The following is a 12,615-nucleotide window of genomic DNA, read 5'->3' on the forward strand; positions in this document are numbered from 1 at the left end:
GTAGGCAAATGAACACACCACACACGGAGCTCTGTAACAGCCATTTTTATTCCTCAACATACAACCACACAATGCATGCACTGCATCATAACTTTTTATAAGCACACCTTAACACCTCCAAGCAGATTAGCCAATTCCTGTTTCGAATTCGCCCAGACTCGCAAGGGTATCATGACACTACATCTACCCTTTTGTTAAATACAAAGTACAGCTATCATTAGCATCATAGTTCATCAATCAGTCATCGAGGTTCTCGTACTGGCCTGCCAGATTGGATGTTATGTGGTAGTTGAGGTGCACCTTGATTGTGCACCAATGACATAGGCTCAGTTGCTTGATCTGGACATTCAGGAGGGGTCTCCTCACTTGTGGTCTCAGGAGCTGACGAACTTTGACGTAGGTGTTTAAAGTATGACGAGTCCTGTTTGATGGACTTTTACAGACAATGCGCTGTCACCATATGTCCTTTGCATGTTACAGCCCTCAAAGGGTTGACGCTAAATGGAGTGCCTGTTCTCTGCTTCCTATTCTGTTTGACCAGTACCCAGTGCCCTCTGTTGAAGACTGTTTCCTGGGCGCTGATCAGCAGGTTTTCATCTTGCACTTTCGAGAAGTGTCTGCGACATGAACCTTATCAGCATTCATTGATCGGTCCATTGTCGATTGTGGTAGCTTGGTTCCGACGGCTCGCACAAATATCAAGGTTGCAGGACTCTCACCAGTTGTGGAGTGAGCAGTTGATCGATATGCACAAACCGCTTGACACAGGGTTTGTTTAGCATGATCCCCTCCATCAAAGCTCGTTGAATTACTTGCTTGAGGGTGCCCATGAATAGTTCAATAACACTATTGGCTTGGGGCCAGAGAGGTGTACGCTTTTGATGCTTGATATTGGGACGAACAAAAAAACTTGGAATTCTTTGCTATTGAAAGGAGAGCCATTATCGGATTTGAGAATAGCGTGGTTGCCCCACACTGCAAATATGTCATCAAGAACACAACTGCCTGCTGCTGTGTACGCAGCATCGAGTGCTGATTTAAGCCCTATAATAGAGATGGTTTTTCCATCTTGGATTATTGCCTTCACCCACTTCTTAAACTGCTCATAGAGGTGCTGCATCAACTTCTCCTCCTCCCACTGCTGGTGTTCGAGTTGAGCAGTGCAGAGTTTGCCATGCGCTATTTTGTGGAGACCAACCACTCCATCTTGCTTCCCACCATCTCCACCCTCTTGCTTTCCTTGTCCGCAGGGGGCCCATGGCAGTAGACATGTTGGCTTTCATTTGCATGGTGATGATCTTGATCTGTCACTGTATTGATGGTGTCCTCAGAGGACTGTATGTACATTATTTCAACACTGGGCACCACTCCCTGTCTTGCGGATCAGGTATTGTAGAAGACTCCAGCCCTGCTTGCTTTTTTCACAGGCATTGGCCTTCACAGCCATTAAAGGGATTTGGAATCTCTTGATGGAGTTATCAAACTCTTCACTCTCCATTAGAGCTTCCCTCTCGTCCAAAAGGCAGCCATTATTTGTTTAATTTCCAATGTCTAGAGCCTTCTGTTCACAGCAAAGCAGCGAGGCCTGTCTTTTCAATCAAAGCCTCCTCCTCTTCCATGCTCTTGAGCTCCTTTCGGAGGCGAGGTCTGTTAAGAGGGTTTACTGCCAATGAGGTATTTTAACTTCACATGGCTCATTCTGTTTAGTTTTGACATTTCTTCAATCATAGATTGCTTCAGTATCAGGGTAGTCTTTGAGAACTTTAATTCAGAGGGCCTTGACTCATGCCTGGTGTGCCCCTGTGACTTTACCTGCCACTTCTTCTACACTCCTACCACGGCGTATACTCTTTTTTGGAAATCAACCTCGTCAGCATTGGACCCTTTTCCCTATGCCACTATAGTTTCCTTTGGGCACTCTTTGTCACTAGACAATCCTAAGTCTCTCAAGGAGGGTTGCTTGTAATGTGCCCATCACTGGTCTCTCTGAAGGAGAAAAAACAAAACTGTCCTCTCTCTGGTCCAGACCATCCAGAACACAGCAGCCAGACTCATCCTCGACCTCCCCAGACCAAAGCACACATCAGGGAACTCCATTAGTTACCAGGAAACTCCACAGCTACCAGTCACAAAATGCCAGTTCAAGCTGCTCACCCACGCTTGCAAGGCACTATATAACTGGGGACTGGCCTACGTCAACAAACAAATTTCCACCAATCAATCAGGGAACTCCATTCCTGATCCCTCTCCCTAGCAGATAAAAAGCGCATAAGGGGGCTAATAGCTGAGGCTGCTTTTTCTCCTAACTGGCTGCTTGGTCCTGGAACACCTTTCCCCAGCACCTCAGTTGTTTCAACAGTTTAGGAAAGACCTGGAAGTTCCAATAATAGGAAAAGGCAACATGATACCACAGCAGGACTCCACAGTGCCTCAAATCCCTCACTGGTGAAGCAGCCATGCGATACTATCCCTGAATTATTGCTCTTTAAGGTCTTGGTACGGAATTCAGGACACTCATCACACCCCTCTAAGATCCCTGCTACTTGGAAGATAGTGTGTTTCGGATACTCTGGCCATGACAATAGACAACCACTTTGAGGAAAATGCAAGTACAGCCTCCTCCACTCTTCCAGAATGGGAAGCTTTTAAAATAGTAAATAGGGGGATATCTATTAGCACAACAGTGGGGGCTCGACAATTAGTACACAGGGAGCAACAGGGTGACGAAGAAGGGCTAAAGAAGCTAAAGGGAGAGGCAGCACTAGACGCAGATTAAACTCAAATCCTACAGGAAGCATGCATTGAGTATGCTTAATTACTGGAACGCCTGCGTGTTATAGATTATCGCACCTACGCGCAGAGGTTACACACAGAAGTTGATAAACCAGGTACCCTGCTAGCACGAATACTCAAACAACCACTGCCGCGAACTCCAATATTAGAAATCAATACCCCAGCAGGCTTACGTGTTACCACGCAGCGGGAGATCAACACAACTTTCCTTAACTATTATAAAGCACTATATTCTCCCCCCCAATCGACCCACCAGGAGAGGGTAGCAAACGTCTTAGAAGACGTGAAAATCTCACAGATATTGGCTGAGGATAGGGCCGAGCTGGAGGCACAAATAACACATAACGAAAGCAAGGAGGGAATAAAGGAACTGCCACTTGACTGTCTCCCTACTGAATTCTACAAGTTTGCTACACGCACTTACTTATGTATCAAACGGCGTTGCAAAAAGTAAGTTGCCCCCCACAACAGTTCAGGCACTGGTGACATCTCTCCCTAAACCGGGAAGAAACCATACGATATTGTGGCATACAGGATCTGCTTGACGGTAAGCTCCAGAAGGCCATCTCATCCATTCGCCCTCAGGTGACATTTTGGGTGTCTCTCCCCCTTACAGTGGCTGGATATGTGGCCATATTTAAGATGGTAATGCTCCCAAGGCTATTATATTATTTTACCAACCTACCTATGGTCATACCGGCATCTTATTTTAAAACTTTAAATGTACTATTAACTGAGCTAATATGGGGGAATGGATGCATGTGGGTGGGATTGACCAAAATGCCACTCCCAATAGACCGGAGTGTGGGGATGTGGGGGGCCTGGAAGGCCTATTGTTATGCCAGCCAGCTGCAATGGCTATCGAACTGGCTGGCAGGCCATAATTTGCACGAAATAGCATACCACGCATGCTTAAGCTTGGTGCATTGCATATATTATTATACCCTAGTGTGCGCACCCGGCCCAGGCCCCAATGTTATATAAAGTTGCCCTCACATACTGGAAGATGGCCATTAAATATACATCAAACATTGCATCATATGCACAAAATATACCTCCACACTCCAATGGGCCCACTGACCTCAAGGCGCTTGCAGACATGGGAACAGGCAGGGGTGTCCACAGTAGGCACACTGTTTGGTGACGGTATGCTGTTGAACAACATGGATTTTATACAAGTACACAAACTGCCAGATTCCCTTTTTCATATGCACACGAATATTCTACTGCATGTCAAACTACACTGGGCTCGGATTTGTACCGTACCGAACATCCCCGAAATCATACTGGCGGTACACTTAATGGGCAAAGGTAAACACCTGACACCTTGGTTATGTTGTGGATTGAGGGCCCACCTACTAGCACCCCTCACTCAAATAAGTGACAAATGGCTGCAAGATATCGGAAGGTAATTGTAGGACAAAGAATGGGAAATGTTCTAGCCTCCTGTGGGGAGGAAGAGAGGCTGGAGCACTCTGAAGTGGACGAAGAAGAAGGAAACACCACTTCCTGGTTGCCAAGAACACAGAACCAGGAAGTCAATCGCGGTCTAGTGGTTGAACAGCGGAAGGGGGAGGAGCCCCGTCGGCCGACGGAACCAGGAAGCATAAAAGTTAGAGGCGTGGAACGGACGGTGTGCCAGGGTGGAGAGGAGGCTGTGGAGCACCCGGAGGAGATCGGAAGAGAGGAGAGCGTGAGAGCGGAGGCGGAGGAGATCGGAAGAGAGGAGAGCGTGAGAGCGGAGGAGATTCGAAGAGAGGAGAGCGCGAGGGCGGAGGCGGCTGCGGAACCCCCGGAGGCAGAGGAGAGTACACTGCGAGTGCTGCTGAGCGACGTTACCAACACTGCTACCATACCCGGTGGGCTGAAGGGAGAAGACGCCACGGGTCCTGCTGCTGTGGTCCGAGAGTCGGGCCACAGCCCAAGGCAAGTGCTGTTGAAAGGGGCGTTCTGGTGGGGTGTTTGGGGAGGTGGGAGGTAGCAAGGTCAGGGAGGCGGGAGGCCCCGCGGTGACCCTTGCACTAAAATCACAACCCCTGTTTCTTTAACTTGGTGAAGGTAGCACTACAAGTATCACTGAGAATCGATCAGTAAAACCCGTTTGTTTTTCCTTTTCCCTGAGGCCACGAGAACCGGGACACCGGACCAAACCGTGACGTTCCCTGCATACAGAAAACGACCCCAAGAAGGAAGGAATACTACAAACACTCATAAACTTGTAACCTTTAATAAATCTTGCTTAACTGTAGACAAACAGTGCTCTGGTCTCAGTCTCTGTCCACCCCAGCCCCTGACACCTCCCATTGCACAAGTTACTACTTGTGTAACGATATATCTGAGACATTAGTGGGTGATAGATTCCTTACCTTAGAATATCCCCAGGCGTCAGACTGGATCCGGGAATTTTTGCGTAGAAGTACCCTTGCGCGTCGGTAGGCGTCGTCTGCGGCTCCGCGTCTGTCGTCGGCGTCGTGGACGCTGTGATGACGTCGGAGTACTTAGACGCCGCCTCCGCGTGATGACGTCAGTTCTTAGACACAGCTTTTCCGCGCCCCCGCGACCGGTCCCTCGACCTCCGTCTGGACCGGGACCTCTCACTGCGCGGGGCCGACTGCCGGAGCTCGGGCCGCTTGCGGGACCGCTCCCGCCTAGCCTTCGAGGTTAAGGCCCGACAGTCAGAGCAGGTCTTGTCGTCATGATAGACGTTGAGACAGTGGAGGCACCGACGGTGAGGGTCGGTGACCGACATCAGTCGGTCGCAGTCCCCACAAGGCTTAAAACCTGGCATCCCTATTGGCACCGATCGGAGTCGAAGACTCGAGAAATTATCAAAAAGATCTCAAAAAAGTTAGTCAAAAAGTGACTAAGGTACCACTTTTTCCAGATCTGCGCTGCTGGCGCGGAAAAAAGAAGAACTGACGTCAGCACGCGGAGGCGGCATCTAAGTACTCCGACGACGTCATCCCGGCGCCCACGACGGACGCGGAGCCGCAGACGACGCCTACCGACGCGCAAGGGTACTGCTACACAAAAATTTCCGGATCCAGTCTGACGCCTGGGGATATTCTAAGGTAAGGAATCTATCACTAACGTGTCTCTTTCAGATAGCAGATCTCACGTAACTCCAGAATCAAACTAATACAACTCATGATCCTGCATAGAGCGTACTTTACACCACATAGATTACATACAATGTATCCGGAGGCGTCGGCAGCATGCCCCAGATGCCGTGAACCGAATGTAAGATTCCTGCACAGGATATGGTCCTGTCCTGCCTTGTCAACGTACTGGTTACAAGTGACCGAGGACACAAGTAAGACAATAGGGAATGCCACTTGTTGTGCTGCAGATATTTGTTTATTGGGCCTAAAGCACAAACTAAATTTGTAGATCTGGCACTGCTCCTTGCGAATTGCTAAATAACAAAAATGTGGAAATCCACATCCCCTCCGAATGTCTTGGCCTGGCGGGAGGAACTAATTAAATGGGGAACGGCAGAAAGCGGTGCACTCCACAGAGAAGAATACAGAGGCCTACAAAAGAAACCAATAGCAGTGGACTGAGACGCTCTCATTGAGGCAGTCAAGGTTTTAGACCTACTGCACACATGACCATATGTACCTTTATCCTAAACTTCAGCCAGACTACACACTCCGATCCCAGCAGGGACCAAGGAGTCAGTACAAAAAAGATACAAGAGGATAGCCAAACAGCACGGCGTACATGTGCGCTCAAAAAACCTAAAAAAGCTCATCATTAACAGAGTAGAAAGCCTGCTCTTTGGTTAAGTCATGCGCAGTTCCACCTTTTAAGGAGCGAAAGTCTCTGACATCAGTCTAACAGAGTCCTTCCATAAAGCCTCCACTATTTGGCCAAAAATATACTTTTGCATCTGAATCAAACGTGGTCCCACAAATTGATATACAGACATTATTAGCTGGATTGTGTCTCTATTTAAAAGTAAAAAGATTCTGGGTATTACTCATAGCGCATTCACTGATTTTTTATGTCCAAGCAAATGGGCTGTACAACTCAATCTATTATCAGACCCTTGCTTTTAATGTACAAAAACAATATAACTGCCTCGAACAAAGGGTCAAATATACACCATGCTTTTTCCATTTTTTGTGCTGACAAAAACATGTCATTTACCTTGGGACTGAATATTTCGAGCCCTTTGACTGCACAGTGGAAGGCTAATGCGCTTATTGATCTCTACAGCTATGCCAAATGTGATTTATTTTGGAAAATTCCACAAAAATTGCCTAAAAATAATTTAGCAATAATATAAACACGTTATTCTTGTATGGAAGAATATTCCATGTAACGACGAGGGACAGTTTCTGAGTTAGATCAAAAGAACTAGAACTAATAATGAAAAATTAAAAATCTTACCATATTGTACCAGGCCGACACTATTAACTTCTCTTCCTGTTCTCTCTGGACCTTTGTTTTCTCACACTCTTTCTAAAAATTACAATAAAGGTGTAAAATATATTTAGAAATTGCCTAAAAAGAGACATGCATGATAACATCAATATATGTTTGACCTGTTAAGTTTTTATTATATTACACTGTGGCTTACTGTGCAGTATTTTGTTCCTCAAACATACGGAAGAATGCAATTTGAAAATAACCGACAAATGTTCAGAAATGGTAAAATAAAATATTTGCCAGATTATGTCTTCAAGTTAGTCATTGGGGCAAAAAGAGCCATATAAGGAAATGCAGTATCAGTATTCAGAAGGAACACATTACTTCAGTGATGCAATGTAGTCTGTAGTAAAATATCACTGTTCAGAAGTAAGACATCACTTAAGTGAAGCAAAGTACTCTGTAGTAAAATATTTCCTAACAAAGGAGCACAACAAACACAGTTGTAAATTAATCACTCTGTAAGGAGTTAAAAAACAATGTTGAGGGAGGAGCCTCGCGCACGTCCAAGATGGCTGCATGAGCTCTTAGCTCCCGAGACCCGAGCTGCCTCCTGACCCATCCTGGTAACCATCCTGTGCCCCTCGCTGAGAATTCAGCATCAGAAGGGAAGCAACGCTTGACGCTCCGATTCGCGTCTCGCTCCGGTGCGGCTATCCGGGGAAAAGTCACCCGCAAGGTGTGAGGCCTGCTTGCCTGCAGGCCGGGGTCTTGGGTGTTTTGCGACCCCGGCCGCAAGTGAATAACAACGGGGCCAGCAACCGGAACGGTCCGGCCCCGCGAGTGGTCCGCGCCCTCTGCTGCTTGGACGGGGCTTTGATCGCAACGAGATCCATCGGGCGTTGTTTGACGCCAGTAACTGCCCCCGGGTTTGCGGGACATTGGAGCGTCAGCAGTGGGGCCCCCGGGAGTGAGGATTGCGGAGATTCGCCGCGGCCCGGTCTCGGCGGGGAGCGATTGGTGCGGTATCTGCAGAGACCGAGTGGCGGGTCAGGCGCCCTGCGGCGGGAGCCAGTGATTGCGCTCTCTGCCCGCGGAGGCCCTGCCTGGAGTGGTAGATGCGGCGCACCCCCGGGACTTTGTGAAGTGGTGCCCGGCAAAAACAGGACCTGGTAGTGTCAACTGTGAACACCGGCAAGAGAAGGCGGTAGTGAGGACCGGCGCGACTGACTTGGGAGCCCAATAGGCAGATTTGCGGGCAGACTGTGGCGTTGGTGGCTCTTGCTAAAGGGAGAAACGTTGGCAAGCACACTGCTATGATGCTGGCGGTTGTTGGCGGTATCAGAGGCGTTCTTTCACCTTACCAATGGTCTATAACCATATGAGAATTGTGGTCAGTGTTGCCTGCTTGCCGGGCCTTTCAGAGCATGGAGGAAAAGCTATGGAATAAGGTGACGGCGGTGTCAGAGTGCTACACTCTGAGCCCCAGAGCACTGGATCATTGCTGCTATCTGTGGCAGGGTACCCAGTTGAGATTTGCAGCCTTCCGTGCGAGAGAGGAGAGCGTGGTGATGGCGACGAAACCGGACTCGGACAAGCCGGCGCCCAGGTCCTTGAAAGGGGCAAAACATGCAATCTAACAAACTAGATCGCTACGCAATGCCCAAGGGATCCCCGCCGGAGCCCAAGAAGGTCCAGTCTGTAGCGGGAGACACACCAGACGCTCTGACTGAGCCAACTCTGACGGACGTTATGGCGGCAATCAATGGAGTTCAGTCTTCACTTGGTGGCACAATGGAATCCTTGGATAATAAGCTGGATGCAATCACTATAGAGGTGAATTTGATTCCGGCAGATCTTACGAAGGCTAACGAGACGGTCAAGTCGTTAGACATCAAGACGGCAAGCCTGATGGATGATGTAGCGGAACTGCAGCGGGAAGTATGCGCCCTGAAGACATCACGAGAAGCCACGGACCGGAAGCTGGATGATTACGAAGGGAGAGCCAGGCGCAACAACGTTCGCATTCTGGGAGTGTCCGAGAAATCGGAAGGTCTGACATCGGATCTATTCGTAGAAGATATCATCCTAAACCATCTCAAGCCGAAGGTTCTTAGCAACTACTTCACTATAGAGAGGGCCCACAGATTGCGTAGGCGAAGACCTAGACCCGGGGCGCACCCTCGACCAATGATTTCCAAAGTGCTTAATTTTCGTGACAGCGATGCCATCCTGCAGGCGGCGAGGGTGGGGACCCCACTACGATATGAGAATGCAACGCTTTCCTTCTTCCCGGATTTTACCCAGACAGTTCAGAAACAGAGTCAAAGGTTCCTTCCAGTGAAGAGGAAGTTAAGAGATAGGGGGCTGCGGTATGCGATGATGTATCCGGCTAGCTTGCGAGTAGAAATGGAAGGGAAGACCTGGTTCTTCGATAATCCAGAGGTGGCAGCAGACTGGATTGATAGTAAGCCCACGGGTGGAGGTGCAGAACACGAGTTCAGATCTGAGGAGGAGGGACTTGAACAGTAAGACTGTGTCCAGGGACTTATGGATACTGGCAGAGAGGCTCGAATGTTGGGGCAAGAAAGTAACCATTCCCGTTGTTGTGAATAAAAGAACTGTAAACATAGGGCACAATTGACTACCCTGGAGGCGGGGGGAGGGGCAGGGCTTTGGTTTCTTCCCCGTTACTACTTTTAGTTAATTGTTTGGGGAAGTATGTGGCGACAGGCACACTGCGAGTTGGGGATGGGCATTTACCATGTGCAGGGGTGGAGGGAGGAGATAGGGAGCAAGGGGTTGGGTTTTGTGGTTTCGTTATTTGATTCTATTTTATGTAGAAATAATTGCATTGTTTGTTTTTTTTGTGAATTTTTTCGTTATTGTTTTTTATTTACATCAGGTGACAATGTTGCAGCAGGACGCTAGTGGTGTGGGTTAAATGTTGCATGCTAGTCAGGGATCGGTGGATAAGGGTCCTGAGCTGGAATGTAAATGGCCTGGGTGACAGGATCAAGAGAGGGATGGTGAATCAACTTGTTAGAAGGCATTACCCGGAAGTCAAATTATTGCAGGAGACACCTTATCGGTAATCGATGCATGGCCCTCCATAAAGGGGGGTATAAATTGGTGGCGCATGCTGGGGTGGAGGGGAGTTGAAATTCTGACAAAGAACCCCTTCCCTTTGGCAATTCAGGCTACATGGTCGGAACAAAGAGGCAGATATGTTTCGGGCAGTTGGGGGGAAGACGGTTACCTTTTTGTCAATTTACGTACCACCTGGCCTTCAGTCTGATACTTTCCGACACCTGAGGGCTGTTTTTCTGACATTGCCTTTGGGCCTCCTGGTGTTGGGGGGTAATTTCAATGCAGTACTCGACGGGGGGATTGATAGATTTCCGGCAGGACCACACAGGCCGTCGCAGCGGTGGCTCCCGGACTTCCATAAATGTTGGGGTTGGTTGATAGCTGGCGGTTACGTAATCCGACGCAGACACATTTTACTCATGTATCTGCCGCGCATAATAGTATGTGTAGGTTAAATTACATATTGATACCGGCAGCTATGGCTGCTACAGTTAGAGAGGCACGGTACCTCGGCAGGGGCATCTCGGATCATTCCCCAATATGGTTACAGATTGAGCTTGGACAGCCAGCGGTGGGCAGGGTAGCTCCCATTAGTGCGTGGCATTTGAAGGATCACACTACCAAAAAGGAGATTCTCCGGGTTTAGGAACGCTATTTCCTGGAAAATGTGGGTACTGTCGATTCAGCGCAGTCTCTGTGGGAGGCATACAAGGTCGTGGTGAGGGGTGAGATCCTATCCTTGGTGGCGGGCAGGAAGAGGAAAAACCAGGCGGAGGTGGTTAGTGTAGAGGCCGATGTGATAAGATTAGAGGAAAGGGTGGCTAGATCTGCCGCTCAGGAAGACCTTCATTTATTGAAGTTAAGACAAGATGAATACAAATGCCTTGCCAGGGAGAGAGCCATTGTCCAGAATAATGCCATACAGAGTCGAATATATGAGCATGGGGACAAGTCTGGTAAGCTGATTGCTTGGCTGGAGCGTGCGGAATGGGCATCTAGGTTAGTGCCGGAGCTAGAGGGGCTAGGATCTGACAGAATTATAAATACGCAGGCAGTGGCAGATTAATTTTCTGAGTACTACAAAGGGGTGTACACCACGGTCGGTGGGTTTACGGAGGCGGAGAATAGTGAAATGATCAACGATATTTGCATGCCGGGATTATCGGAAGATGGTAGGAAGTATTTAGACTCCCCTTTTACGGACGATAAATTAGCGCAGGCGATTAGAGGTATAAAATCTGGGAAGGCGACGGGCCCCAATGGGATACCAATAGTATTGTACAAATTGAATGCTCATAAAATAGCTCCGTATATCCGAGCTATGTTCTTGGAGAGTAAGGAAATAGGTCAGCTTGCATACAACCAGCGGGTGGCAAATATTGCGGTTATCCACAAGGCAGGCAAACCTAAGACATTATGTTCCTAAGACAGGCCCATTTCGCTGCTCAATGTTGAGCCTAAGATTTTAGCGAAGTTGCTCGCCACCGGGTTGGTCAAGGTCGTCACAACCTTGATACACCCCGATCAATATGGCTTCATGCCGCGTCGGAACCAGTGCCCAGGTTTGGAACAGGCAGGGAGTTGGGTCTGTGTCCAAACTCACATTAGCACTTACCCTAAGGTCGACAAAGAAACAAAGAAAAGCCTTAATACAACTTGCTGTGTGTAAGATACTGTATCCATGAGGACCAATCTACTCAAATAAGTAGGGAGTAGTCTTTGTACTGATGGAGGGGTCAGAACTCCTCAAAGCTCTACATTTTCCTTTATTAAAGCATGGATAGAGGCAAGTAAGAGCAAATAAGCCTAAATTACATAGGAAGTGGAGATACTGGAGCGACTGGTCGGATATTCATAGTTCACTCTTTTTCTACAGGCAGGTAGAGAGATTTGGAAGCAACAGATGGGTAGAAGGACTTCTAAGGAATAGTTAGGAGAGTTTAGGAGATGGTGGAGCAACAGGGAGGATGCGGATGGCCCATATATATCTTTTTTACAAGGAAGATTGAACTCCGACTCTGAATATGGCCAGTCCCACAGAGACTAAGCAAACATTATTGAAAGCCAGAGTGTGGCACTCCAATGTGTGGAGTCCAGTATGTAGACTGACATAGTTAAATGTAATGTTTCTGAAGCAGTGGTCTTAAAGCACAAGTTACTCCCCTTTGGTGACAATATATCTGTAGGAAACATTAGTAGAGATAGATTCCTTACCTTAGAATTATACCCAGGCTTCAGACTGGATCCAGAAAGTTTTCGTCAGTAGTACCCCTGCACGTCAGTAGGCGTCATCGTGCGGCTCCGCGTGCGAAGTTGGTGTTGGGATGTTGTCACTTAGACGTGCCCAAGCGCACTGAC

The 12,615-nt window shown here is 48.3% G+C and overlaps 1 protein-coding gene across 3 annotated transcripts in view; it reads right to left on the reverse strand.

Annotated features, from left to right (window-relative positions):
• Window positions 1-12,615, reverse strand: part of HOOK3 (hook microtubule tethering protein 3) — a 1,217,139-nt gene that overhangs the window by 67,558 nt on the left and 1,136,966 nt on the right. For all 3 annotated transcript variants that reach the window (XM_086961833.1, XM_086961832.1, XM_086961834.1), the window contains one exon: window positions 7,189-7,260. In XM_086961833.1, coding sequence (XP_086817959.1) covers window positions 7,189-7,260 — 72 coding nt within the window. The remainder of the gene's footprint in view (window positions 1-7,188; window positions 7,261-12,615) is intronic.

Source organism: Lissotriton vulgaris, chromosome 3_1 (assembly GCF_964263255.1).
Source record: "Lissotriton vulgaris chromosome 3_1, aLisVul1.2, whole genome shotgun sequence".
In the NCBI taxonomy this organism is placed as follows: domain Eukaryota; kingdom Metazoa; phylum Chordata; class Amphibia; order Caudata; family Salamandridae; genus Lissotriton; species Lissotriton vulgaris.